Raw genomic sequence first — 27,855 nt, forward strand, 5'->3', positions numbered from 1 at the left:
AGGAGATGCAAAGCATAATGTGTGTAATCCTTTAAGACCTAGACCCTCATTCTCCCAGAGCAGAGCTGGGAACAGACTGCTCACTGAGGGGACGCATGAGGGAGTACATGGCTGGGATTTCACCGTTATGTGGAGGGAACATGGGGTTGGGATTCTAAACAGAAAACTTCTGGGAAATGGTGAGGGCTGCGCGATGAGAGGGGAGGCCGGGGAACTACAGACTGCTAAAGGCCGAGACCAAGCTTAGGAGTCACTGGGCTTGTGCATGGAGGACAAACTGCTGATGGTCCCAGGCCAGGGAAGCCCACTCCGGGCTAGTGCACCCTTAGCTCACTGCGCACAGAGCCTGCCAGTCAGTCCCCTTACCCAGCTGTTCCAGCCCCATAGCAGCTCCTGTAGTTTTCTTTGGCTCAGAGAAGCAGAGGCGTCCCCTGAGCCCTGGCCCCCCTCTACCGCAGAGCAACTGGCTTCCATTACCCCTGACAGCTCCAGAGAAACAGCCCAGCCCCTGGCCCCAGCCTGGCTCAGTGCCGTTCCCTTTTATGGTGAAGCTGAAGGAAAGCAAGGAGGTGGGGGGGAGTAGGTTTTGGCTGGGCAGAGGGTTGTAGAGCCCCAGGCTGCCTCTCCCCTCACCAGAGACCCTCGGACATCTACCCACAGTCATCTTCCTTTTTTATCCTCGGTGGCCCACTCTGCTTATAACCCACACGACCCCTCTTGCTGGTCCCAGCCTTTCCTCCTTTTCCCCCTCCCTCACATCCGGGGGGGGGGTGATTTCCCACTTGGCTTAAGTCCCACGGTTTGGGTTTTGATTCCGGGAGGGTCCGCCCTATTTCCGACGCCCACCTCTGAGAGTGGGATGGAGGGAGGGAGTCCGGAAGGGAGGCACTGGTCAGATCACAGGCAGGATCGTCCTATTTGGCGGATGTGGGGCAGAAAGGCTGGCGCCGAGGAGAGTTAGCCGGCCGTCCCAGCCCTGTCCCCATTCTGCACCGCCTCGCACCCCCTCTCCCGGCCGCCCGGACCAGGGTGGGGACCCTGAGGGCAGGGCGCAAAGGAAGCACCTGGCCGGGCCGGGAAGCGAAGGGTGGGCAGCAGCATGTGGGCCCGCGACCGAGAGGGGGGCCGGAGTCTAGGGTCAGGCCGAGCCTCCCGCTCGGTCCCGCCGCCACACCCTCGCTCTAGCCCACTCCTCGGCTCCAAGGAAGCGGCCCCAGCGCCCCTAACCCTGTGCCGGACCACGCCAACAGCTCACAGCTGCGCCGTGCCGCGTACGAAGCGAGCGTCTGCAGCCCGCCCGCCCCCTACGGCGGCCGGCCCCTCCTCAGCCCCGCCCAAGACCCCGCCCCTTGCGAGTGCGCCGCGGGAGCAGGCGAGACGCGGGGGCTAGGGAGCCCTTACCGGCCGAGCCTGGCGGCCGGAAGTGGCTGTTTTGGGACTGAGCTGGCGCAGCAAACTTCCGGTCCAGGTCTCCTACCTCGAGCTAGTCCACAGATCGTGTCGGAGCCGAGCCCTGCTGATCAGGTGAGAGGCACGCAGGCGTGGTCCACGGCCCATCGGCGGTGGCTGGGCCAGTGGGGCGAGGAAGGGTCCTGGTCTGGGCGAGGAGTGCGCCGGTCCGAGGCTCAGTCCCCCCTCTTCTCCGCAGCATGATCACGGACGTGCAGCTCGCCATCTTTGCCAACATGCTGGGCGTGTCGCTCTTCCTGCTTGTCGTTCTCTATCACTACGTGGCCGTCAACAATCCCAAGAAGCAGGAATGAAAGTGGCGCTTTCTCCGCCCCAGGTAACGGTACGGGGCTGTAGCGCCCAGCCCCAGAGAGTGAGTGGCGGGGCCGCGCCAGGGCGTGAAGGGTTCGAAACTTCAAATCAGAAAGTGTTGGGCCAAGCATGATACTGGGCCCCTTTATCCGCACAGAGCAGCGAGTGCCCTGACCCCTTCCCCCTTAAACTGCTCCCTGCTAGAACGGGGTGGGTTCCCTAAACCCCCTCAGTCCCCATCTTCATGTGGTCCCCAGATGCCCAAGTTGATAGTACGGGTACAAGAAAGTACTGACACCCGAAGGAATAAAGGTACTGAGGATGCCGTCCAAGTAAGAGGATTTAGGCTCTTCACTTAAATAGTACTCACTTTTCCAAGGTTGTTAGGGTTTTATTTAGGCATAATTTTTTTTGTGAGGGGTTGGAAAGATAGAGAATTCTATTTCAGGGGCACAGGGCACTGATTTAGTGGTTGGCTAGTGTAGACCCAAGCCATAGAGAAGAATGGGATGGGGGGAGGTGTTGTATGAACGACTGGTAAACCAACCCATAAGTGTGGGCGAGAATTGTAAGGGGGGACAGGCTGGATGGGAGTTGATTCCTGAAGGATTGCCCCAGAGGAAAGCTGCAGCATTTTCCTTACCTCAGGTCTTTCCCCCTCTTTTCTAGGGTTCCAGGACATAGTCTGAGGCAAGATGGAGGGTGTGAGGGGCCTTCACACTTCACTTCATCCCTTCTACCCATCACAACATACAAAGCAACTACACCTGGATTTTTCCAAACAACTTTTATTTCCTCAAAGTCTTCCTTAACCTTATGGAACAAGAAGCTGCCACTGAATAGGGCCCAGCATAGGGCTACTTTATTTTCTACTCCCTCCCCCCAGTATAAAAATATAGATTTTTTTTGTGGTCCCAAAATCGTGTGCTGTGGAGGGAGGGAAGGGGTGGCAGGTCCCTGCTTTGTCCTGTCTCAAGGTGATGCTCTGCAGTGTCTCAGAACAGTGTGGCTGGCGTTCCAAGGAGTTATAATTGTCACATGGAATCATGAGCTGAGAAAGGGGGCTAGCACATTTCTCACTGTGTTCCCCATCTCCGGGTCATGTGCTGGGCGTGAAGGTCAAGGCCTCAGACCCGAGGAGAAACAGTGAGTGGAGGAGATTTAGGGACAAAACAAACCTCAGTTTGGCCCAAGGGCCCCCCACTGTAACAAATCCGGGACTGGGAGTCAGACAGACTACGGGAAATAGGAGAAAAGGCAGGGGCAGAGCAGGGCCGTGGGGGCCCAGCGTGAGGCAGCCTGCAACAGAGAAGAGAGAGGAGTCAGGGTTGTGAAAACTCCACCCTTCTTCTGGTTTTTCAGCCAGGGGCTGGGAGATGAGAGAGGAAAGGTGGGTGAGGATAGGCAGGTTGAGCACTGCACAGTGGTCTGACAGGAATGGTCCGACCAGCCTGCTCCTTAGGCCTAACTAGAAGTTGTTCTCTTGTCTGTTGGAGTGAAGACGGACAGCATGATGGGGAAAAAAGTCAGGGACTAGGTTCTTAATGAAGGTACATTTAGTCTTTCGGGGGTCAAAGGGAGAAGGGAAGGAAGAAAATGATCTTGAATGGCAGAAATGGGAATACGGGGATAGAAGTGAGAGGTGGGGTGAAGAGTTGCACCCTGGTGCTCACCGTGGTATGGAGCAGGGTCCCGGCTCTGGCTCACTGCTCTCCCTGGTCCAGGGGATAGGGGACGTGGGGCCCGAAGAGCCTCTCATCCCTCTGCGAGTCGGCGGTGAGCCCCGGCCCAACCTGGGCCTAGCCTGTGTGGACAGGGGGTAGGCTGTGAGGCTGGATTCTTCCATGAACTTTTTTGCTTCTAGGTTTCCTTTTAGTATCCACACGTATGAGTGTAGTATGGGTGTCAACACGGGTACTGGGACCTTGAGTTCCTGGGCACTGTTCCTAGCTGAGAAGGTAGGGCAGGATAATAGCTAGAAAACTCTTGGGTTCAGTTTATGACTATACATTCCAAGCTTTACTTAACTAGGGGAGTCAGAAGGGTCCAGCATTTAACCTTCATGGCTATACCACGGTCAAGATCTGGCTGAGTAGAGAAGCACGGTGTGGAAAGATGTTGGAGGATTAGTGGGTCTGCCTCAGAGCCTTCATTGCCTCAGCCCCTGCCAGAGCAGCTTAAGCTTCACCTATCCCGTCAGCTTCTGCCTATACCTAACTTCAGTCAACCTAGTATGGGGATCTGGAGTGAATCGGAGTTGGTGGCACAGCTGTTCCTAGGAGCAGCAACCAGATGTGTTACCTGGGGAATCCGGGACCCCTCCTGGCGGGAACTCTCCTCGGGCAGGTCTGGGCAGAAAGAGAGGAGAAGCTAAGGCAGGGGCAGGCAAAGCCAAAGCTAGCAGGCTGAGGTTAGGGTATGTCTGGCAAGGATACTGGGATTGGAAGCAAGCAAGAGACCTGGCTGAAGGGGATGGGGGTGCAGCACCGGACAGACAGGCACTCAGGCATCAGAGCAGCTCTCTGCTGTGGTTGTGGGGAGAGGGTGTAAAGCAGTGCTGGGCATTTTCCCTCCCACTACCCAGGTGAACAGCGCCTTGCTGGGCTCTGCCAGAGTTGCTATGCTGGGGACTGGGGAAGACCCAAAAATGTTACCTGTAGTCGGGTCCTGATACAGGGGATCCGAGGTCCAGCCCCTAGCAGACCTTTCCCAATCACCATGACAGCCTCTGGTTTGTCCCCTGAGGGTAGGAATGAGCAGCTACTCCCTGGGAACAAAGGAAACTGATATCAGGATGGGGCCGTGGAGAAGAGGTAACTTCCTTTAGATCAGGGTTTCTCAATAATGGCAATATTGACATTTTGGGCTGGATAATTCTTTGTTGTGGGCGGCTGCCTTGTGAATTTCAGGATGTTTAGCAGCATCTCTGGCCTCTGCTCAGCAGATGGCATTTCTTCCCCTGCCTCCTCCCCACTGTAACAACCAAAAATCTCTTCAGACAAATGTCCGCTGCCTGGCAAAATCGCCGCTGGTTCAGAAGCACGTCACGCTCTAGTCTGGTCCGAGGGGTAGAACAGTAACTTGAGCTTGAATCAGAACCCACTCAACTGAACTACCATGAATTTATAGACCTTAGAGTTATCCCAATCATATGTGTGAGCATTTAAGGATCAAGTCATCAGTACCCAAGACTGGTGGATTCAGGGCTACCCGTCGAAGAGAGTTAACAGATTGGGAGTAGTGGGCTCTGAGGGAGGTAGAAGATGTTAGGCTGGAGTCTTAGAAATCATCCCCATCCAGTGCTTTACACGGCTGGGTCTATAACTTAAAAGGAGAGCAGACAGTCTAGGCTCTTTGTGGATGATATGGTCACACAACATTTGCGGTGATGACAGGTGAAAGGCCTATGCTTTTTTCATTCTTCAGTTTTGTCTAAGTTGCCCAGCTCCTGGAGTCAAGGAGAATAAATAGCAGGTAGGAAAAGTCCTCAGGTTCCTCAACTGTAAAAATAAGGATTAAATGAGATAATGTGCTTAGAGCAGTGCCTGCCACATAGTAAACGCTCAATAAGTGGTAACTTATTTTATTACACAAAGATGTTCACTAAACTCCAGCCTCCTGTACAAGGGCATTGATGTTAGGGATTTAGGATAATCCAGGAGGATAACTGATGCCCCTGGTCTGGAGTGGCCTGTATTACATCAAGTCAGGAATGAGGTCCAGGTCACATGGCAGCAGAGCTGGAGGGATTTCTTCAAGCCTAGTCAGGAGTCTGGCCTATGCCCTGGGAGGTAGGGAAGGAAGGAGGTTGGCCAACCCAGATTTCAGGGGCAGTGGGTACAGACCTGATATGCCGAGTGAGTTGGGCAGTAGGCAGGAGCCCATGTGTAAAGAGGCTGTGTTAGAACTAACAGGAGTTGGGGACGGGGCCGGGCTGCTTGAAGTAGGGTGATGGGTCAGTGGCTGCTGCCGCCGTCTCCTGTCCTGGCTTCGGGGCTCTGAGTGGAAGGGACACAAGCAGATAAAAGGGCAAATAAATGAGGCATTGTCACTCCCCTGCCCCATTGGCCTTCCCTTGTCAGCAGATGCCTGTTTTCAAGCTTGTCATCACACCAGCATCCCTCTTCTGAAGTAAGTCTAAGATGGGTAGAAAGAACTAATAATTTATTCCAGCTCTCCAGTTTTCATCCAGCCCTCATCCTACTTCACCTCTCTGGAGCTAACCAGCCTACTCACCCACCAGTTCATTCTTCTGGCAAAGAAGTTATTGAGCTTGGCTTTCCTAGGTTCTCCTCTTCCCCCCTAACTGCCCCTTTTCAACTACTTGTCCTGCCCCTAAATGTCAGTGTCCCCCACCATTTTAGCCTTGGTTCTCTCCTGCTCTATGTACTCAGAACTCCCAAGTCTGCCTCGTGCCCTTTTTTTCCTGAACTGCAGTTCTAATTGTCTACTGATCGTTCCTACCTGGCAGTCTCTCATGACCCAAACAAAACTCATTTTCTCCCCTCCTTCCTTTTGTTCTCCCCATCTTGGTGAAAAATCTGCTAGAAACCTTGTTTCCTCTTTCGACTCCTCCCTCACATTTAGATTTGTGTTTAACCCAAATCTGGACAATTCTCCCTCTGCCTTCACTTGAATTCCTCTTTATTCACCCTTGCCATTGCCAGCATCCAGATACAGGTCTTTATCTCTCATCCAGGCTTTTGAAAAAAATTCCCCACTGGCCTCCCCAGCTTGAGTCTCTTCCCTTTTACAATCCATCCTTCACACAGATGCCAGAAATTATTCTTCTAAAATACAGACCTGATCAAGTCATTTTGGCTCAGGCAAGGGAGAGACACTGAAGGTCTTTTAAAGGATAGAGTCTAAACTTTTTAACACGGCATTCAGAGCCCCGCCCACCGTGGGTCCAGTCCACACATCCTTAGTAGGATGCTGATGTGATCCTTCACACCCTCTGCCATAGCCTCTAGGGCTACTAGCTATGTGGTTCCTCTGCAAAGTCTGTTTCCTCTTCTAGTGAAACTTTGGACATCTTATATGTCCCATCTCAAATGTCACCTCTGTGAAGCCTCGCTGACCATTAACAGTAGGATTAATTCTTCTCTTTCATTGTCCTTTGTTCACTTGGCTAGTAATTGTTCATAGTTTCTGTCTCCTTAACTAAATATTAGTACATGTAAAGTACTTAATACTGCCTGGCACATAGTAAGTGCTCAATAAATGTTAGCTAATATTCTAATTGGAACTTGAGTCTCTTGAGGGTAGGGACCCCTTGTCTTTTCTAATACTGTACATCCCAGTGCCTGTAAAGTACTGCCTGGAAAACCAGAGACCTTAATAAACATTTTGTTTACCCAGATAGCAGACACCCACTGTAGACCGTAAGCTGGCTCAACAATCCCTGTCTAAGGGCATATGGTTATACTCTGTGGGGCAGCTCTCTTGGTCCCTTCTTTGTAGCTAGAGCCTCACTGCTACGGATTCTGAAAGGTGGGGTCCCAGTGGGGTAGATGGTGAGGTAGGGAGATTCTCAGGCTTGGCAGGTCCTTCCTTATCACAGGGGGACAGCAGGTACCAAATGCTCTCAAACGGAATGAACTGTTAACCTTTGTGGAGCTGAATTCGATGGTAGTTCCAGATGCCAGTTGACTTCTAACAAAGCAACATGTGTTACATGTGAAAAGGCCCTAAAGTAGGAAGTAGGTGACAGTAACTTTAACTTGTCTAGCTACACTAGCAGTGACAAGGCTACTTCTGGAAGGTCCCAAACCAAATTTTAAAAAACTGATACTCGTATGAATAAGGACGAGAAGAAAGGGAGACATCTCAGGATGGAAGCTACTCTAGCTTTGAGGAGTTTGCCAAGATGCTGGGTACCAATTAGAGTCTAAGACCACAGACAGGAGTCAAAAACAACCAGACCTAGTAAGAGTTGGCACAGCGATGCCAACAAAACAACCGAAGTCAGACTCATGGCCACAGTCACATAACTCGAAACATTACCCACCACCAATGACTTAGAGACACTGTAGAGCCTAGACCTGGGTAATTCTTTGGTTAAAACAGGGATGTCAAGTGATAGTGCACAGTAGGCAGAAATAATGAACTTTAATGACAGAGGGGGAAATAGCAGGAAATAGATGATCTGAGAAATATCTATACACAGAAGGATGTTGAAACCATGTTAAGGGATGAAGCCTCACCCCACCCCAAGGAAGGATAAGAGAGCAGGCTGGAAATTGAGTGAAGGCCTCTGGGACATTTGTAGGTTCTAGTAAGGAACTGAGTGGCACTTAAGATACAAAGCGAGGGAGGGAGACGCAAGAGGGAAGAGATATGGGAACATATGTATATGTATAACTGATCCACTTTGTTATAAAGCAGAAACTAACACACCATTGTAAAGCAATTATACCCCAATAAAGATGTTAAAAAAAAAAAGAAGATACAAAGCAAAACAGGCAAATGATATAAAAAATGCCAATGTGAAATGTAAGGATCAAAGGAAAGATATTAAGGATACAACTCAGGAATCCTGCCCCTAAAGAGAGTTTCAGGGTAGGAGACAGGTTCTAGTTTAGGAGAGAGGCCTGATCTGGAAAGTAGAAGGCATTTAAAGGTAACACGTCATCACTTAAAAGACTGTCTTAAGGTTCGGGGGCTGCCTGTGAATTTGGCAGCGTGAGCACACAGCCCAGTTTCTCATGTTTTGGCTTCTGGGCCGCGGTATAATCCAGGCCTACCCAGTCTCCACTGTGACAAGAATTAAAGGGAGGAGCCCCAACTCTCTTCTTTCTTGGCTCAGAGCTAGAGAAACAGTGCCTTAAGGCTGGATGCAAGTGATAACGTGAACAGCTCTGCATCTAGAGGTTGTGAGATGGTGTTTTATGATAATCAGACCCTAGGTTCCATTTGGGAGAGGCCGGACAGTCCTGGGGCAGAGGCCAGAGGCATAGAGCCAGACGACCTTACCATTGTATGAGTCAGAATGGATATTCTAAGGGCTCACAATTTTGAGGGGCAGTTGTGTAACCTGTGCCTAGGTCATGCATCATCCCTCCAAAACATCTTTAGAACTGTCCCTACAGGTAGCACCCCAGATCTCATTGGATCCCTAGGATGAACGCAGACCTGATTTATGCCCTGTGAGGGGTGGACAGGCGAGACAAGCCTTCATTCAGCTTCAACTTCCTGCCTTTTATTTGTTCAACAAATATTTGCAGATCATTTAATAAGTGCCAGGCATGGTGCTGGGTGCTAAGGGAATAAATAGATGTGTTAGGAGATATTTCCTGCCATCAAATAAGTTTTATTACTCTGCTATTTAACACAAAACTTTTGTTTGCAGGGGAAAAAGTAAAAGTGATGATGGTGCTGGAGGCACTCTTCCTATGTCCTTTGCCTCACTTCTCAAAGGAGCCTCCACTCACCATTGGCCTTTAGCTGCTCTATCAGAAGCTGCTGGTCAGCTGAGACAAGGCATCACAGAGGCCAGGAGAGAATTCTGGTAACCTCAGCTTTAAGTGCCAGAGCTGGGGCGGACTAGAGTGGCCATGGTGGGCTGACGGCTGAAGGCTCCCCGCTTTACACTGAAGTCCCTTGTCTTTTACACCAGTATCCCGCTGGGTAGGGTGGAGGGCTAGGGAATAAGTTTAAGTTATTGAGTGAGACTTGCTTGAATCCAGGGCCAGGACTAGTATGAAGCGAGTGAGGCGCCTAGAGTGCATAGTTTAAGGAGGCCCTTGCCTGACCCTGAGAGCGAGTGCCTTCTTAAATCATGTGTCCTAGGCATCTCACTGGCTTCCCTCTAGTCCGAGCCCTGTTTTCATCAATACATAAGCGACAGAAGGAGGAGCCCGTTTACTGTCCACCCCCTCCCCAGCAGGTCGTCCTCCGAGCTGTCTGCGTCTGCTTGTGCACCAGGAAATCGCACACTTTAGCTGTTACGTTAGCTGTTCCCCAGTGAGCTCTCCCTCCTGCTCCTCGGTGGCAGCTGCGGACAGTGCCCTCTGCGCTCTGAGCCCCGCGGTCAGGGACGTGACCATGGGTCTGGGAAGGCGGTTCTCGGGACCTATTTTGCAGCAGGGGGAGAACGAGGTAAGGAAGATCCTGGCACTATGGTCAGGGGCGCTGGGAGGCAAGGCTTACTCAGGCTCTTCCAGCCTCCTGCCCCAGCGACATTCCTGCTCACCCCAAGCTGGCTACTTTTTGGCTTCTAAAATGTCATCCACCAGCCTCCGAGGACAGACCCTGCCAGACTAGTTCCCTGAACTTCTAGCTTAAGCTTCTGGCTGGGCTACCTAGATCTTTTCTGAAATTTTCTGGGTAGCCCAATCTCATGTTCTGTTCTGGCCAATAAAGGATAGTCAATTAAACGTATGGTTAAATGTGATAAAATTTTTATACATTAGTGGGAATTTTCTTATAAATAAGTTGGTAAGTCAAAAAAAAAAAAAAAAAAACCTTGTCAACGCAATCCCCATTTTGGGAGTTGGAAAGTATATTTATAGCTGCTTTTATAGTTATAGAGATATGAGGGTCGTGTTCTTCCTATCTCGGAAGACAAAGTATGCCCAGATGTGGCAAAGGCCCAGGGGCCAGATGTGTGGAACCAGGAAATGTCACAAAGCTACAGCATAGGATAAATCATACAAACAAAGAAGTTTTTCTAAGGGTTAGTTGAAGATGCCATGTCCACATACCACAGCTGCATCACAAGTCCCTACCCCAAGCCAGGGCCAGTCTCCCATCCTGGAGTCTTATCAGGGACTTTGAGATGAAGCGGTAAAACTGTAGTACCAGCAAATGCTCAGGACAAAAGGAGTCAAGATTCCTAGATCTGATCTTTCAGCTCCTTACAGTATTCCTGTTTGGTATTATTAGGAACCTTCTTGACCCCCTGACCTTAGAGACATAGTTTCTTAGTTCTTACATATATTTATGCAAGTCCCTAGGGTGTCTTGGTACTCAGACCAGCTCTCTTTCTGCTTCTAAGTTCATTTACCTGGGGGAACATGGCTTCTCACTTGGTTTCACCTGTACCTGGATGACTCTTAGATCCACCCCTGATGTCACCTTTTCTACAGTTTGGCCCTTTTTCTGCCTGTAGGTCATCTCCATATAGCTAGCCCATGACATCCAAGCATGTCTAAAATAGATAAACTCAGCACTTGTCTTCCAACAGTGTCTTACTGTCATCATGACATTTTCCTTTAGCTTGTAGCCATGAAGCTCTCTTAGTTTGTCTCTCTTCCACCACCACTGAATCCTGCCACTTCTATTTCTAGTATGTACATTCATAGACCCTGGTATAGGCACTAGTTATCTCATGTATAAACTACTGCAAGGATCCCACCTCCCCGTCCCTGCTTGATTTATATATAAACAGTTCACAGATGGCTCTCCTAAATCTTTTGTTCCCATTATTCTCAGAAACACAGTCGTTGCCATATGTCTCATTAACTCATAATCTTTGTTTTCAAGACATTCCGGCTTCTTCCTCCCACCTGCCTTCCTGATTCCCACGGGCAGGGCTTGGCCCTTCGAACCAGCTAGCGCGCCTGCCTGTGGCCCTCTCTACGAGGCAGCTCTGGTCCTGGCTATCACTGTTATCTCTGGAATGTTTTTGTTAAAACCACACACCACCACCCATTCTTCAAAACCATTTCTCAACTGATCATTCTTTGGGTGATTACTCTTGTGTTTATCTACCACAGTGGCTCCCCATGTTCCCTGTATGTTTATAATGAGTGTGTGCTTTTATGTTGTGTTTACTGCCCTGTGTCCCCCATAAAGTTTCAAGTCAGTCAACCAGGAATTACTCTGTACTGACTCTGCCTGTCTTCCGTTAGTTATCTGGGGGAAGCAACAAATGGCCAGAACACACGCCTCTCACTCAAGGGGCTTAACACAACACTGTGCATTTGGTGGGGGGAGCAGGGAAGATGTTAATAAAATACTGACCAAAGACTGCCTAGAATCCTCCAGTGGGGACCTGGAAAAGGCTCCTTGCTACTTCCCTTTTGTAATCAGGGAAGGAGGATTTATGGTGCCAATATTCCTTCTATGAGTTAAAAGGAAAAGAAATTAAAAGAAGAAGAAATGTCCAGATTCAAGGTGGGAAACTCAAGTAGACTGGAGCACGAAAGGACTAAGCTTGAACAACTGCCACTTCATAGCTGCGCAATCTTGGACGAGTTACCCTTAAACACCCTCAGTCTCCTCATCAGGAAAGTGGAAATACCACCTATCCCACAGGGTCTTTGTGAGGATTAAATGAAATAAATATGCGATACTGTTTTTTGTTGTTCACTGTTTAATGCTATTTAAATATAAGGCATTATTATTGCTTTAATACTCTCCTTCTATCAAACAGTGTGCAAAAGTGTCCTTTCCCAATGAAGACAGACTCTAAGAGTGGGGCTTGGAACATAAGCAGAGGTAACTATGGAGCTTCTCAGGGGTAGAACATCTTACTGGTCAAAGCTGGTAAGGCCCGCTGCACTCTCTCCTGTGGCTGCTCTAACTAGTAGTCAGATTTCCACAGCCACTGACCCCAGTGCATGCTTCTGCTCTGCACCGAAAACTGTTGCAAGCTGAGTAGCAGGGAAGTGCTAACGAGGACGAGTGCAGCTTGAAGACCAGCAAAGCTTAGTTCTAGCATTTAAGCCTCCATACTCTGGCAAGATTGCTGTAGCCCAGAAGCCACATACAATGTTGATTTTTGATTTAGTGTTATTTCCAGAAGTGGCCCGGCAACTGTCTCCCTACTACAGTCCGGGTCACTCCCGAGGAAGGGCTCTGGATTCCCTTCCTCTTCTTCTTCTCTGAAGGCCCACCTGTTTTGGGGATACACTGTGACCCAGAATCTCTTATCTTGTATCAAGCAGGGTCTCCTTGGCCAAACCCAGGGGCACAGTTGAGCACTTGTGACCACTGCTAGAAGGGGCTAGACTGTTGCTTTGTAAGCCTAGAACAGGAGCTGTCTGTAGTTGTTCCATTTTTCTTTGGAAGAGCTGGCATCCTTCTGATAACACTTTCTGAACAGGCTCTGAAGCTAGGAACAATTTCAGCCCATAGAGACCCTGGATAGTATTCTCCATCTTTGTATGGTGCTGCGATTTGGATGGTGAGGACATCTCCTTATGTTGCTCCCAACAAGACCGACCCTGTCCTTGACGTGGAGGCTCCATGTCTCAGTGTGACCCTGCTCTAGCCAGTGTTTCTTCCTTGGAAACTTTCCTGCCTCCCAGCAGTTGCTGAGACCCAGATACCGCGGACTCCCGCCTGTGCCATACATGGTACCGTCTGGAGCTCGTGCCGCAGGGAACACCAAGGTCGCAGAAGAGGCTGTAGATTCTGCTATATACTAATTTTATTGATTCACCCCTTGGTCCCAGGCCAAGTGTGTATCTTCAAGCTCTCACTTCCCCCAGCAATGCCCCAAACAGGTGAACACCTGTTGCAGGGGCTCCCAGACTAGCTTACCTCTGACGGGGCCCAGCACCCGGTGGCTGACCTTTTGGGTGCTGGAGCCCAGGCCTGGCAGCCCTGCAGGCCGGCTGCCATGAAAAGGAAAGCTGAGGGAGTTCTTCATCTGTGGAGAATTTTGTTGACTGCTGCTGCTACCACCAGCACTTGTGCCAGTGCTAAAACTTCGCGCGCAGCTCAAGGTATTTTCAGAGCAGGAAACAGGCAGTCCACTGCAAAGAAGCAGATGCCAGTTAACCCTGGGCCAGGGAGGTTGTTGCAAGTCTTTCCCCATGGTCTGATGCTCAGTAAAGCATCACCTCTGGAGTGAAAAGGCACAGGGACTCATTCCAAGGGAGCAGGGAGGGATTTACGTCCATGGATAAGGCACCTAACCTGGGGCATCTCAGGATGCCTGGGAGCCCTTGTTCACACATAACGCGCTCCTGCAGACAATACGCTAAGAGCCATAAGGGCTGTCCCTGGGCAGCTTTAACTCCCAGCGAATTCCCCTTTAATGCCTTGGTGCTGCCCTTGGACCCCTCAGTCATTCACAACCACTGGAAGCTGAGACTTGCCCCCACCCGCACCCTAACTGTATTTGATTTGTGCAGGGCTCTGGAGCAGGGAATCCCCTAGCCTGCTTTCCAGATATCTGGGAAGTATGCAGCTCCAGGTAAAAGGGAAGAGGATCCCATTCTCCAAAAAATGCACTGATCTTACTAATTTAAGTTTACCCTGGAAATATTCACCATGTGGTCCTTCTGGAAGTTGGGAATCACACAAATTCCTTGGAACTCCTCGCTCTAGAGCCCTGTTCCACTTTCACAGCTTTTCTCCCTTCCACCCTGCTGGCCTTACTTGTTACTTTTGGGTGGAGTTCGAGAGCCTCTCTTCTTGTTGACACCCGTGTTCACAGTAGTGCTCAGGCCTCGACTGCTGCGCACGTGTTTTAGCATCCAGGCCCGGAGGTTCGTGAGGCTGTTATGCTCTGACAGCACAATTCGGGGCCATGGATTGCATTCTGCCATGTCCAGAGCTGCAATGGCCATAGCTCGTCCCACCTGTGGGGAGAGTCTGGTTTGGCTCAGTGTCTTGGTCTTCCAACCTAGGGTGCTGTGTTGGTTTGGGGTGCACAGCACAGTGGAAGGGAAGGAGAGGCCAGCCTCACGTTTGCTCAATGAGTATCCCAACTTTTGTGCTCAGGCTGTTTATCCCAAGTGGATTTAGAGCTATTCCCTAAACTGTTGCCCATCTGGGGCCCTCATCCATTACGAGCAGGGGCAGGTGGGCTTTCTGGCTGGCACCAGGCAGGAGTTCTCCCAGCAGGAGAAGGCATTGGGATCTCTTCTATAACCCACAGCTCTTTCTACACCTCTTGTGTGCCCTAGGACACCAGGATCGTCAGGTACCTCTGCAGAGGGGGTACTTTTAGGTCAGTAGTGAACAAATGCAATAGAAGGAGGAAGACAAGCTCAGGGGTTCTCTATGGCGGGGCTGGGGGGAGGTCAGAATAGTGCCCACTCATCCTCTCAGTACTCTTACAGTCAGAGGCCTGCGCCTGTTCACCGAGGAAGACAACCACAGTGGTTGAGAGATGAGGCAGCGATAGTGGTGCGCCTCTCCTCAGAGGACCTTAGAGTCAGGTAGCAAGAGTGAGGGCCTTTCCAGACTTTGCGGTTTCCCTTTTCCCCACTCATCCCCTGCATGCATACCTGCTCAAACTGTTCCACAGTGTATCTGGAGGGGAAGGCCGGCAGGGGAGGGGGGCTGGCACGTCCGTTGTCATGGCAGGCGGCAGGGATACTGTTTACTGAGCGTCCAGTGTTGTAGTTGCATTCAAGTGTGTAGCTAAGACACAGAGACATTTATCAGACAGAATCTGGACAGAACCATGGGGGGACAGACTAGGTGGTCTATGAGATAATCATTTGGGAAAAAATTATACACAAAGAGAAAGTGCTAATCCCCAGCAACTAGAAATTGACCTTGGCACTTTATTATATACCTAAGAAGGTCCCCAAAAGGGACCTTTAGTGTCCCAGACTAAAGACAGTAACACTAATTGTGAATCTGTCCTTTGAGAAGACTTCGGCTATCCCTGCCCCTTGAACGCCCTCGACCGGGTATTGTTTTCTTTGGGAAGCTATTTCATCAACTGTATCTCAATTTCCACCCAACCTGTGGATTATCCCTGAGGCTTTGTAGATTGCAACCCGGCCGCTTCCCTCTTTAGACTGGCCATCTCTGCGGTCTCGGGCATACATGTTCTTCTCTGAGAAATTGCAGCCCTGGAAGTCAAAGTGGGCTGAGTTCAAGGAGATGAGCTTTGGATACAGCATATTTTCCACCTGTTTGGGCGAGGAAAAAGGCAACTCAGAAGGAGAGACAGAGCAAGAAGGGATTCGGACAAGGAAGAGATGCCAAGCATGCGGCCATGTGCCTTAAACACAGCAGACACCTTCCGAACCATCGGCAGTAGTCAGTGTTTGTAAATTCTCACTGAATGTTTGACAATATTTCTAGGTGTTGGAAAGGTACGATTCTACCTCTTTTTAAGCCCTTCTTCTCTCCAATAATGCGAAATTCTCCTCCTCCCCTGGTTTCCCAAACCCTAGAAAAGACTAGGATGCCGACGGCTTGACCCTCATTCAGAGGTCATGACGTAACGACTGAGACGTGAGGGGCCCAGTGCTGCCCCTTCTTGGCTCTCTGGAGCTCGCTCAGGGTAGTGCACCTCTTGCAGCCCCAGGCTTTCCTGCCGGAAGGCCCCCTTCCCTGCATTTGTGGCCTGACCTTTATTTCCTAACCTGCAACACGTCCCACACTCACATGTCCACCTGTGGATTCCTACCTGGGTGTTCTCGTCACTAAAGCTGTTTCCATACATGAAGCAGCCCCTTTTAGAAGCATGTCCATGCAGGTCCACGTAGTAAGCAACACCACTCTCTTTGGGGGGGATGGTGTCGGGGTCTGGATGCTCAGCCTCAGTGGACTGTTGTGGCATAATCCACACGCTGTGGTGCTTCGGCTCTGCTGGCTCAGTCTGTGTCCAGGCCTCAGGGTTCCCCCCGTCAGACGAGTGCCCAAGGCGAGCTTCATTTCGGAGATTGTTGGCTTTCTCAAGGTCGGAAAGGGGAGCATCAGGAGGGAGATGGGGACTGCGCTGGTGCTCAGAGGGACTCTGGGAGTTCAGACGGGAGTGCACGTGGTGGTAGAGAAGCACAGCTTTAGCCCCGTAGACGGCTGGGTGCAGGACTGCATCAGGCTTCAGGTACTGACGGTTCAGATTCACTCCACGCGAGTCTGTGCTGTAGGGAAACAAGGACCAAAGCAGGGTCTAGAGGGCTGGGCCAGCGAAGGAGACACTAGAGTAGATGAAAAGGAGACTTGACTTGTGACACGAGAGGCTGAGGGTGCGTTAGGAAAGAAAGAACTGAGGCAGGCCCCCTCCGTGGCCAGCTGTCAGCCCTCCCACAGGACCCTAAAAGACAGCTCCCTCGGCTCAGCTGGACCTGGGCATTCCGGCTCTTCTCCTAGAGAGTGCCACTAGATGGGACACTCCTTCTCAGGTCACTGGATGATCACATGAACCTGCCCTTGTTAGGGTGCAAGAGGACTGGCAACACAGACGTTAGATGAGAGGCTGGTAGTCTTCCACTGAGATGCAGGGCGTGAGGGGACTGGGAACAATCCAGGCGGGCTGGGGACGCTGCTTACCGGTAGTGGCCCCGGACTACGCCATCGGGGTTTAACATGGGAATCAGCTTAAAGACAAAGAGGCGACGTAGGGTTTGGGCCCGAGGATCGTCAGGTCGAAGGATGAAGTCCAGAAAGCCATTGAAGACAAAGCTAGATGGAGTCTCCCCAGGGTGTACCCTGCTGCTTAGGAAGAACACCTGAGGTGGAGAGGAGAGCAGCTATTAGGTCAGTTGCTCTATATTCTGCGGTCACCATGTGGGGATGGCGGTGGGATGAGGTGGAAGCAGCCACTGGACTTCCAGCTGGCTGAGTTTGCAAATGAAGTAGGAGCCGTCACACTTGCCTCGGCATGCAGGCTGAGGCCGTGTCCACGGGGCTGCGGAATAACATGGCCTTAAGCTACCAGCAGTGCCTGGAGCTGGGCAAAGGCCAAGGTACTACCTTTATGCTATTTCTACTCACCCTCTTGCCTGTGAAACGGAATGGTCGGGGTGTGCTGGCATCAGGAAATAGCTGCTCTAGGCGGGGCTCTCGATCTTCTCGAAGCCCATGGCAGGAACTGATCGTTAGCAGATCTACACGAAGTCCATCCAGAGAGTAGCAAAGGGTCTCCCGGTGGTAATAGATGGTATCTAGGGGGCTGTAGAGGTACAAGTCATTAAGCCAGGAGAAGTCCCTGAAGTCCTACCAACAGGTGGGCCTTGTCATGAGCCCAGGATTTGTAGGATCTGGTACTTCACCCTAACCTTTGGGGCTTTACAGTCCCTCACAGTTTTAAATGAGGCTGAGGATTTGGGTGGGTCTGCATTGCCAGAATGCAGGGAACAGGACAGGATAAACTTACTATTTTTTTCCTCGGTTTATGGTGCCCTAGGATAGACTACTTTGCATAGACACAGAGAGTTGGCCTCTGTTGGGGCAGGAGAACAACAAATGTGTGCTGAGCAATGGCAGTGCTGGCGAAATTCTGGGTAACTGACGGGAGCTGGGATACTAAGAGGCTTGAAGTAGGCAGGTGGATAAGTGGAGTGGAGCGGTGGTAATGCCAAGATCAAGGTCACACAGAAACATCTGTCAAAGGTACCCCAAATCCCACATTCTGTACAGAGAAAAGAACAGATGAGGTTTTGTTTCAGGGCTCTTAGGGTAAGTTCCAGGAGTAGCAGAGGTGCTGTGTGGTCCAGGACTGCATGACAGGAGTAAGAATGTGGCTGGCACCTGCTATGGGTAGGGTGGTTCTCCAGAAAGCGCTGGTCCAGCTGGTTTAGCAAATCCTGGCAGTCACTGTAGGAGAAGGGGTAGCAGAAGGCAAAGAAGGTGGTGGCCCCACGGCTTTCCACGAAACGGTGAACAAAGGATAACACAAACTGCGTCTCTGTCATCTGAGGAGCAGAGGAGGAAGAGAGAGGGGCAACATGCCATCGGCATCAGAACTAAGATCCTACTGGGGTCACCAGGAACTGACCTCACACCCTCATCACTTTTACCACCGTCCCTCCCTCTGAAACTCCATGTGACAGCCAGATCCTTCTAGGCTTCCCGAGGCAGGGGCTTATCTTGGACTCCAGCTGGCGCCAGAGGGACGCTGGTACCAAAACCTGGTGTCGCGCCTGCCTAGCACGCTGTATCGAAGGGACTCCTCTTTCCTTTTCCTCATCTGCTTTAGCACCCAAGTCTGTCTGTCCTCCTCATGGAGAACTTACCTCAAAGGTGGGCCGGTCTCGAATGCGTTCCCAGCGTGGCCGGGTGGGCAGTGTGCGCACAAAGGGGGCCATGCCCTGGGAATACAGCTTGCTTTGCTTGTTCATGTTCATGACGTTGATCTTGATGAGTTTCCCTGGAGTTCCTCCCCGGACACTGAAGTAGAACCATGACCTGAGGGCCAGAGTAGGAGAGACAGGCCATTCTACATGGGAGGGTTGGAGAGGAGCTATGTGGGAGAGCTGGAGCAAGCCAAACTGGGAAAGGACTACTTGTTAGGGAGAGAGGGAGGGAGGGAGAGGAAGGGGGAGTGGGAGAGGAAGGGTAGTGTGCTGGCACGAACTCTCAGTCAAAGGGCTAACTGAAGCACGGGTGCGGGGTCAGCCTCTCTTCCTTCTTCCACCCTCCATTACTCTCCTCTTACCTGTTCCCATTCTCGAATTCTGTTTCAGCACAGTCTGGTCGGGTCCACACGTTGAACTCATAGTCAGGGGAAGAGGCAATGCTGCTGGTGGAGGCTGAGGCACCACCCACTACTCCTTCCCCATCACTAGACACAGATTCCACCTTCTCCACGTGGGCTAGGTTCCCTGAATCAAAGCGAGAACTGAACAGCAATCCCCCACAGCGCAGCTCCATGGTGGGGCTGGGAAAGCATCCTCCTGCCCCACTCAGGCCCTGAGAGCTGGGGAAAAATGGTGGGGTAGGGAGGAGAGGGAAGAAAAATGAAAACATGTTCTTTGAGTATCTCTGGGTGAATGAGAGCTGCTCTTAGGGAGTGCCCTAAGAAACAAGAGTCTCTCTCCGCCTTAAAAAAAAAAAAGGTAGAAGTGGGCTTCCAGCAAAGGCCAAGAATAAGCAGTATTCTGTCCCCACACTAAGGGTTATAACTGACCTCAAAGGACCCAATTTTACCACAGCTTGGCGATTCCAAAATGAAATACTCAGTGGCTTAAGTATGCTGAGAAACACTAGACTCTAAGTTTCTTTGCAGCCCAAAGATTATAGAAGCTAGAGAGGTCAGAATGCCCAAACCTAGCCAAGATACACCCACCACCACATGTGGCCATCTTGAGAGATGGGCCATTCTGGATCTCTGGTTCCTAGACTGGCTCCCTACTCTGGAGAAGAGCAGAGTGGAGAAAACCAAGTTTCTAACTTTGGACGGGCAGCTTCCTCTCTCCACTCCTCTGTCCTCACAAGTACTGACCAGGCAGTTTTCTGTTGCTCCCCTGAGCCCTGGAAGGGCTGGTTCTTACTTTTTTTGTTATTACCCCATACCTATCAGGGAGGAAAACTAGACGTGTGGCCTTTGCCAAGCCAAAGGAAACTGGTCAGAAGCCACCTGCTCACCTGGAGACTACAGCTCAAACCCAGTTAGGGTACGGGTCTATTCCACCCCCTCACCCCCAGTCCTGTAAGCAGTGAGGCCCCTGAAAAAGCTACCCTGGTAGTTATGGGTGTTCTGAGCATCCCTAAAAAAAAGTGGCCGATAGAGACCTACTTGGGGACAGGGGGATGGCTTCTCGACCCACAACTCTGAAGGACCCTCACACAAGGACCGAGATTGTCTCGGCCAGAGTGGGGTTTGTTGGCTTGGGATGGTTCTGGGCGGACTCACACTCGCGGGAGGGTAGGAAGGCAGGGCGTAGCGGGTAACAGGCGAGGCCACAGGAGCGGGGGTGCGGCCGGGGGCACCCCGGGCGAGGGGCGGGGCGGGGTGGGATTCCAGAGGGGCTCCGGGCCGCGGGGCGCTGAGAAGGGGGCGGGGCCGGGGCCCGCACTCCACGCAGAGCCCCTCACCTCTCTCCGGGCCGGTGATCCCGCTCCCTCTCCCGCTAGCGAGGAGCCACCTGGGCCCCGGCACCCGGGCCCTCCACCCAGGGCCCAAACAAAACCCGAGCGCCGTGGTGCCGGGACCCCGCTCTGCCGGGAAACAAGAAGTCTCACGCCTATTGGCCGCGGGGACAGCTGGCTACCCGCCCAGTAAGGCTCGCTGCCATTGGCCAGCACGCCGGGGTTCCCTCGCACGTTTAGCGGGTACCTGAGCCGGTACTGTTTGGGGGCTCGACCTGCGGGCCCGGCGGGAGGGTTCCGCCCGCGTCTTCTCAGAAGACGGTTAACGGCCTGCCCACCGGGAGGAGGAAAAGACGAAGTGACCAAGAAGGACACTGGAAAAGACTCACCTGCAAAATAAAAAGACGGTGTGTGAAGCTAACAATTGCCTACGGTACTGCTCTCTGTATTACAAAACACCCACCGGCTTCAGCCACTCTCCCGCGGTTCGGGGATCCTCCAGTGCCCGGGCCAAAAACCGAGTGGAGGATGCGGGCATCGATCCCGCTACCTCTCGCATGCTAAGCGAGCGCTCTACCATTTGAGCTAATCCCCCGGCCGTTGTTGGCTTCTTTCTTTTTGCCTCACAGGTTGTTCTGGGGTGTCCACTGACCAGTGAACCGACCGCAATTCAGAACATTCATTTAGCTTAGCACTCAAGTGCAGTGGGACCAGGGGCAAGATTTTTAAAAGCAGACATATAATAATTACACATAAGCAATAATAAGCCTCATTTAAAAGCACAGGTTAACATTCCTTTGCATGTAACCCCCAAGAGGGCGTACCCATACCCTCACTATTTACTGCATATATGTTTCACGGAACATCTGCAGTGCGTACGCAACTCACAGCCGGCTTCTAAGTAAGCTTTTCTCCTCGGAATGAGTGGAAGTTAAAAATATCACACGAAGTCCTTCGAGCCGGAATCGAACCAGCGACCTAAGGATTGCCATAGCTTGCCCCACTACAGTCCTCCGCTCTACCAACTGAGCTATCGAAGGCCCCGCTGTTATAAGCACCTGCCGTCGTTCCTCTAATACTTACCAAGACCTCACTCCAGGGTCTCAGTAATTTTAGGGTGGCCTGGCCCCCACCCTCTAAAGGAACTCCCCGGGGCCGAGCTCCTCCAGGGTGCACAGAACAGAGGAACCCGGAGACAGAAATGCGAGCAAGGGGCGCTGCCAAAGGACCCGCTTTCCAACCCTGGACGAAGGAAACACGGGCAATACAGTTTCCTTTCCGTTTCCTTGCTTTTTACAAAACAATACCGCCCCCCCCGCCCCCACCAGCTGTGGTTTCTTACAGGACTCCGGACACTTCGAGACCTGGCCCACAACCCTGACTTATGGGCCGCATTTCTCCGGCCGGGCGGGTACGCACACGTGCTATACAATCGCCCGGCGCCCGCTGGGTTTGCAAAGCCGACCGCTTACGTTCGCTATTTCCGCTCCTCGTTTCTCTCCGGTTTCTCCAAGGGCGTCAGTAAAATCCTACTGCTCTCCTGATGTGAAGGACATTCATTCAGTCAATTAACCCATGTTTGTCAGGATCTCTTCCTCCTAAGAGCAAGAAAGATACAAACCACCGAGCTGCTGGAGGCGAGCCTGGCGGCGCTGGTGCGGGCGACGCGGGATGCCCGGGATTAGTGATTGCGGACGGGGCCCTGAGCCGGGCGGGGAGTCGGGCCGCTAGCATTCACCCGGCTCCCGCCCCTGCCCGCCTCACACCTGCATCTCTCCTTCCAGGGGCCTGGCATGCCAGCCCACAATCCTTTGCCCACCAAAAGCTCCCGGGGTTTTAAAACAAAGAAACAAACCTAAAACCCAACTCGTGTGTGAAGCTTTGCTTCGCGGTGTGGCGGGGTGGGGTGTACGGGGAGACCTGGTCTCCATTGCCAGCTCTGCAACCGCCTGTGTTACCCCGAGTCACAATCGCCTGGGCAAATCCAGGTCGGGCGATGGTTTCAAGCCCCTCGCGGCTCCAACATTTTTGGGGTTCGCTCAGTCTGTTTTAAATCCGAAGTTTCTGTTGTCACTGAACGCAACACGGGGTTCACGCCTGTGCCCATCCACAAAGCAGGAGGTTAACATCTTCCCATTGATGTCTTGGTTTAACTTCATTCTGCTGCTGCAAATGCTACCATTATGTCCTAGAACGTTAGTTTGGGGTAGTTTTCTTGGAACGGTGATTAGCGCTCTCACTGTCTTTCTTGTGGGGGGGGGCTGGAAAGCAGAATATAATTACGTTGCTTGGGGTTTTTGTTTTGTTTTTGAGCGAAATTCACATAACATACAGCTAACTATTTTAAAGTATGAACAATTCAGTGGCATTTAGTACGTTCACAATGTTGTGCAAACCTCTCTCTAGTCTAAAAACTTCTTTTTTTTTAAATCACCTTGGAAGAACACCCTGTACCCTTAAAGTAATCACTCCCATCCATACTTCACCCAGCCCCTGGCAACGACTAATACGCTTTCGGTCTCTACGGATTTACCTATTCTGGAGATTTCATACAAAAGAAATCGTAAAATATGTGACCTTTTGTGTTAATTTCTTTCACTTATAATGTTTTGAGAGTCATTGAAATTGTAGCATGTATCTGTACTCGTCCCTTTTTATGGCTAAATAATATTCTATTCCTTTGTTGATTCTTCTGTTGATGGACCTTAGGGCTATTTCCACCTTTTGGTGTTTTTTTAAAAAAAATAGATCTTCATTGGAGTATAATTGCTTCACAATACTGTGTTAGTTTCTGTTGCACAACAAAGCAAATCAGCCATATGCATACACATGTCCCCATATCCCCTCCCTTTTGAGCCTCCCTCCCGTCCTCCCTATCCCACCCCTATAGGTCATCGCAAAGCACTGAGCTGATCTCCCTGTGCTATGCTGCTGCTTCCCACTAGCTATTTTACATTCGGTAGTGTATATATGTCGATGCTACTCTCACTTCGTCCCAGCTTCCCCCCCCACCCCATGTCCTCAAGTCCATTTTCTATGTCTATGTCTTTATTCCTACCCTGCAACTAGGTTCATCAGGACCTTTTTTTTTTTCTTTTTTAAGATTCCATATATATGTGTTAGCATACGGTATTTGTTTTTCTCTTTGAGACTTACTTCACTCTGTATGACAAACTCTAGGTCCATTTATCTCACTACAAATAACTCAGTTTCGTTTCTTTTTATGGCTGAGTAATATGCCATTGTATATATGTGCCACATCTCCTTTATCCATTCATCTGTCGATGGACATTTAGGTTGGTTCTATGTCCTGGCTATTGTAAATAGTGCTGCAGTGAACATTGTGGTACACGTCTCTTTTTGAATTATGGTTTTCTCAGGGTATATTCCCAGTAGTGGGATGGCTGGGTCAAATGGTAGTTCTATTTTTAGTTTTTTAAGGAACCTCCATACTGTTTTCCATAGTGGTTGTATCAATTTATATCCCCACCAACAGTGTAGAAGCGCTCCCTTTTCACCACACCCTTTCCAGCATTTACTGTTTCTAGCTTTTTTGATAATGGCCATTCTGAATGGCATGAGGTGATACCTCATTGTAGTTTCTTCATTTTTCTAATAATTAGTGATGTTGAGCATCTTTTCATGTGCCTCTTGGCCATCTGTATGTCTTCCTTGGTGAAATGTCTATTTAGGTCTTCTGCCCATTTTTTTAACTGGATTGTTTGTTTTTTTGTTATTGAGCTCCATGAGCTGTTTGTATACTTTGGAGATTAATCCTTTGTCTGTTGTTTCATTTGCAAATATTTTCTCCCAATCTAAGAGTTGTCTTTTTGTCTTGTTTATGGTTTCCTTTGCTGTGCAAAAGCTTTTAAGTTTAAATAAGTACCATTTGTTTATTTTTGTTTTTATTTCTCTTACTCTAGGAGGTGGGTCAAAAAAGATCTTGCGGTGTTTTATGTCAAAGAATGTTTTTCCTTTGTTTTCCTCTAAGAGTTTTATAGCGTCTGGTCTTACATTTAAGTCTTTAATCCATTTGGAGTTTATTTTTTTGTATGGTGTTAGGTAGTGTTCTAATTTCATTCTTTTACATGTAGCTGTCCAGTTTTCCCAGCACCACTTATTAAAGAGGCTGCCTTTTCTCCATTGTATGTTCTTGCCTCCTTTGTTGTAAATTAGGTGCTCATGTGTGCGTGGGTTTATTTCTGGGCATTCTATGCTGTACCATTGATCTATATTTCTGTTTTTGTGCCGGTACCATACTGCCTTGATTACTGTAGCTTTGTCATATAGTTTGAAGTTGAGGAGCCTGATTTCTCCAACTCCATTTCTCTTTCTCAAGATTGCTTTGGCTATTCGGGGTCTTTTGTGTTTCCATACGAATTGTAAAATTTTTTGTTCTAATTCTGTGAAGAATTCCATTAGTAGTTTGATAGGGATTGCATTGAGTCTGTAGATTGCTTTGGGTAGTATAGTCATTTTCACAATATTGACTCTTCCAATCCAAGAACATGGTATTTTTCTCCATCTCTTTATGTCATCTTTGATTTCTTTCATCAGTGTTTTATAATTTTCTGAGTACAAGTCTTTCACCTCCTTAGGCAGGTTTATTCCTAGGTATTTTATTCTTTTTGTTACAATGGTAAATGGGAGTGTTTCCTTCATTTCTCTTTCTGATTTTTTGTTGTTGGTGTATAGGAATGCCAGAGATTTCTGTGCATTAATTTTGTATCCTTCAACCTTACCAGATTCATTGATTAGTTCTAGTAGTTTTCTGGTGGCATCTTTAGGATTTTCTATGTATAGTATCATGTCATCGGCAAACAGTAACAGTTTTACTTCTTCTTTTCCAATTTGTATTCCTTTTATTTCTTTTTCTTCTCTGATTGCCGTGCCTAGGACTTCCAAAACTATGTTGAATAAGAGTGGCGAGAGGCCTTCCCTGGTGACGCAGTGGTTGAGGGTCCGCCTGCCAATGCAGGAGACACGGGTTCATGCCCTGGTCCAGGAAGATCCCACATGCTGTGGAGCGGCTGGGCCCGTGAGCCATGGCCTCTGAGCCTGTGCATCCGGAGCCTGTGCTCTGCAACGGGAGAGGCCACAACAGTGAGAGGCCCATGTACTGCAAAAAAAAAAAAAAAAAAAAAGAGTGGCGAGAGTGGACATCCTTGTCTTGTTCCTGATCTTAGTGGAAATGCTTTCAGTTTTTCACCATTGAGTATGATGCTTGCTGTGGGTTTGCCATATATAGCCTTTATTATGTTGAGGTGGGCTCTCTCTATGCCAATTTTCTGGAGAGTTTTTATCATAAATGGGTCTTGAATTTTGTCAAAAGCTTTTTCTGCATCTGTTGAGATGATCATATGGCTTTTATTCCTCATTTGTTAATGTGGTGTATCACATTGATTGATTTCCGTATACTGAAGAATCCTTGCATCCCTGGGATAAATCCCACTTGATCATGGTGTATGATCCTTTTAATGTGCTGTTGGATTCTGTTTGCTAGTATTTCATTCAGGATTTTTGCATCTATGTTCATCAGTGATATTGGTCTATAATTTTCTTTTTTCTGTATTATCTTTGTCTGGTTTTGGTATCAGGGTGATGGTGGCCTCATAGAATGAGTTTGGGCATGTTCCTTCCTCTGCAATTTTTTGGAAGAGTTTGGCAAGGATTGGTGTTAGCTCTTCTCTAAATGTTAGATAGAATTTGCCTGTGAGCCGTCTGGTCCTGGACTTTTGTTTGTTGGAAGATTTTTAATTATGGTTTCAATTTCATTACTTGTGATAGGTCTGTTTGCATTTTCTAATTCTTCCTGGTTCAGTCATGGAAAATTGTACCTTTTCAAGAATTTGTCCATTTCTTCTTGGTTGTCCATTTTATTGGCATATAGTTGTTTGTAGTGGTCTCTTATAATCCTTTGTATTTCTGCAGTGTCAGTTGTGATTTCTCCTTTTTCATTTCTAATTTTACTGATTTGTGTCCTCTTCCTTTTTTTCTTGGTGAGTCTAAGGATTTATCAATTTTGTTTATCTTCTCAAAGAACCAGCTTTTAGTTTTATTGATCTTTGCTATTGTTTTCTTGGTTTCTATTTCATTTATTTCTGCCCTGATCTTTATGATTTCTTTCCTTCTACTGACTTTGGGTTTTCTTTGTTCTTCTTTCTCTCCTTGTTTTCAGTGCAGGGTTTGATTGTTTATTTGAGATTTTTCTTGTTTCTTGAGGTGAGATTATATTGCTATAGACTTCTCTCTTAGAACTTCTTTTGCTGCATCCCATAGGTTTTGGGTCGTCACGTTTTCATCATTTGTTTCTATGTATTTTTTAAATTTCTTCTTTGATTTCTTCAGTGATCTCTTCGTTGTTTAGTAGCGCACTATTTAGCCTCCATGTATTTGTGTTTTTTACAGTTTTTTTTTCCTGTAATTGATTTCCAATCTCATAGCATTATGGTCAGAAAAGATGCTTGATACAATTTCAATTTTCTTAAATTTTCCAGGACTTGATTTGTGACCCAAGATGTGATCTATCCTGGAGAATGTTCCATGTGCACTTGAGAAGAAAGTGTATTCTGCCACTTTTGGGTGGAATGTTCTATAAATATCAGTTAGATCTATCTGTTCTATTATGTCATTTAAAGCTTGTGTTTCCTTATTTATTTTCATTTTGGATGACCTGTCCATTGGTGTAAGTGGGGTGTTAAAATCCCCTACTGTTATTGTGTTACTGTCAATTTCTCCTTTCATGGTTGTTAGCATTTGCCTTATGTATTGAGGTGCTCCTATGTTGGGTGCATAAATATTTACAATTGTTTTATCTTCTTCTTGGATTGATCCTTTGATCATAATGTAGTGTCCCTCGTTATCTCTTGTAACAGTCTTTATTTTAAAGTCTATTTTATCTGATATGAGTATTGCTACTCCAGCTTTCTTTTGATTTCCATTTGCATGGAATATCCTTTACCATCCCTTCACTTTCAGTCTGTATGTGTCCCTAGGTCTGAAGTGGGTCTCTTGTAGACAGCAAATATATGGGTCTTGTTTTTGTATCCATTCAGCCAGTCTGTGTCTTTTGGTTGAGACATTTAATCCATTTACATTCAAGGTTATTATTGATATGTATGTTCCTACTACCATTTTCTTAATTGTTTTGGGTTTGTTTTCGTGGGCCTTTTTCTTCTCTTGTGTTTCCCACTTAAAGAAATTTCTTTAGCATTTGTTGTAAAGCTAGTTTGGTGGTGCTGAGTTCTCTTAGATTTTGCTTGTCTGAAAAGCTTTTGACTTCTCCATCGAATCTGAATGAGATCCTTGTTGGGTAGAGTAATCTTAGTTGTGGGTTTTTCTCTTTCATCACTTTAAGTATATCCTGCCACTCCCCTCTGGCCTGCAGAGTTTCTGCTGAAAAATCAGCTGACAACCTTATGG

The 27,855-nt window shown here is 49.0% G+C and overlaps 2 protein-coding genes, 2 non-coding genes and 1 pseudogene across 10 annotated transcripts; 1 reads left to right on the forward strand and 4 right to left on the reverse strand.

The window, feature by feature from the left end:
* Nucleotides 1–318: 318 nt before the first annotated feature.
* On the reverse strand, nt 319–1,557 carry LOC149747793 (uncharacterized; annotated as a pseudogene).
* Nucleotides 1,388–2,681, forward strand: OST4 (oligosaccharyltransferase complex subunit 4, non-catalytic). 2 transcript variants are annotated; one of them, XR_002644598.2, is made up of 3 exons: nt 1,388–1,524; nt 1,649–1,822; nt 2,431–2,681. XR_002644598.2 is itself a non-coding variant. In XM_022574248.3 (3 exons), exon 2 carries the CDS (start codon nt 1,650–1,652, stop codon nt 1,761–1,763), a length of 114 nt encoding a protein of 37 aa, XP_022429956.1. In that variant the 5' UTR covers nt 1,391–1,524; nt 1,649; the 3' UTR covers nt 1,764–1,786; nt 2,431–2,681. The 2 variants fall into 2 exon arrangements, 1 of the variants encoding a protein (XP_022429956.1); XM_022574248.3 differs by having other exon boundaries at nt 1,391–1,524; nt 1,649–1,786.
* On the reverse strand, nt 2,589–20,554 carry AGBL5 (AGBL carboxypeptidase 5). 6 transcript variants are annotated; one of them, XM_022574233.3, is made up of 15 exons: nt 20,440–20,554; nt 19,061–19,321; nt 18,639–18,810; nt 18,154–18,317; nt 17,398–17,575; nt 16,954–17,132; nt 16,088–16,544; nt 15,415–15,584; nt 14,949–15,084; nt 14,095–14,297; nt 13,252–13,466; nt 5,607–5,759; nt 4,416–4,528; nt 3,435–3,565; nt 2,589–3,060 (listed from the first exon to the last, which is right to left on the reverse strand). In XM_022574233.3, exons 2-15 carry the CDS (start codon nt 19,273–19,275, stop codon nt 2,889–2,891), a joined length of 2,658 nt encoding a protein of 885 aa, XP_022429941.2. In that variant the 5' UTR covers nt 19,276–19,321; nt 20,440–20,554; the 3' UTR covers nt 2,589–2,888. The 6 variants fall into 6 exon arrangements, 5 of the variants coding, with proteins under 5 accessions (XP_022429941.2, XP_089779496.1, XP_022429940.2 ...); XM_089923370.1 differs by lacking the exon at nt 20,440–20,554 and adding an exon at nt 4,063–4,131 and having other exon boundaries at nt 19,061–20,381; XR_016395504.1 differs by lacking the exon at nt 20,440–20,554 and adding an exon at nt 4,063–4,109 and having other exon boundaries at nt 2,948–3,060; nt 19,061–20,373.
* Nucleotides 20,555–20,955: 401 nt separating this feature from the next.
* TRNAA-AGC (transfer RNA alanine (anticodon AGC)) lies at nt 20,956–21,028 on the reverse strand. Its single transcript has one exon. It is a non-coding gene; the product is annotated as a tRNA-Ala (tRNA).
* A 355-nt stretch (nt 21,029–21,383) lies between these two features.
* TRNAY-GUA (transfer RNA tyrosine (anticodon GUA)) lies at nt 21,384–21,473 on the reverse strand. Its single transcript is given in 2 exon segments — nt 21,384–21,419; nt 21,437–21,473. It is a non-coding gene; the product is annotated as a tRNA-Tyr (tRNA).
* Between the last annotated feature and the right edge of the window lie 6,382 nt (nt 21,474–27,855).

The sequence above is a fragment of the Delphinapterus leucas genome, chromosome 13 (genome assembly GCF_059928025.1).
Source record: "Delphinapterus leucas isolate spDelLeu-1000000601 "Yukka" chromosome 13, BTC_Dleu_Yukka2, whole genome shotgun sequence".
Lineage (NCBI taxonomy): Eukaryota > Metazoa > Chordata > Mammalia > Artiodactyla > Monodontidae > Delphinapterus > Delphinapterus leucas.

What these genes read in the sequence shown, in the direction of transcription:
- AGBL5 (XM_089923370.1), bottom strand. Translation starts at nt 19,371, where the DNA reads ATGTTTTCATTTTTCTTCCCTCTCCTCCCTACCCCACCATTTTTCCCC. An exon ending in GGTGCTGGGCCCCGTCAGAG is followed by an intron (nt 5,760 to 13,251) that starts GTAAGCTAGTCT and finishes CCTTCCACTCAG; the next exon opens with AGCCCCGAAGCCAGGACAGG. An exon ending in GTATCAGGACCCGACTACAG is followed by an intron (nt 4,132 to 4,415) that starts GTAACATTTTTG and finishes CCCCTGCCTTAG; the next exon opens with CTTCTCCTCTCTTTCTGCCC.
- OST4 (XM_022574248.3), top strand. Translation starts at nt 1,650, where the DNA reads ATGATCACGGACGTGCAGCTCGCCATCTTTGCCAACATGCTGGGCGTG.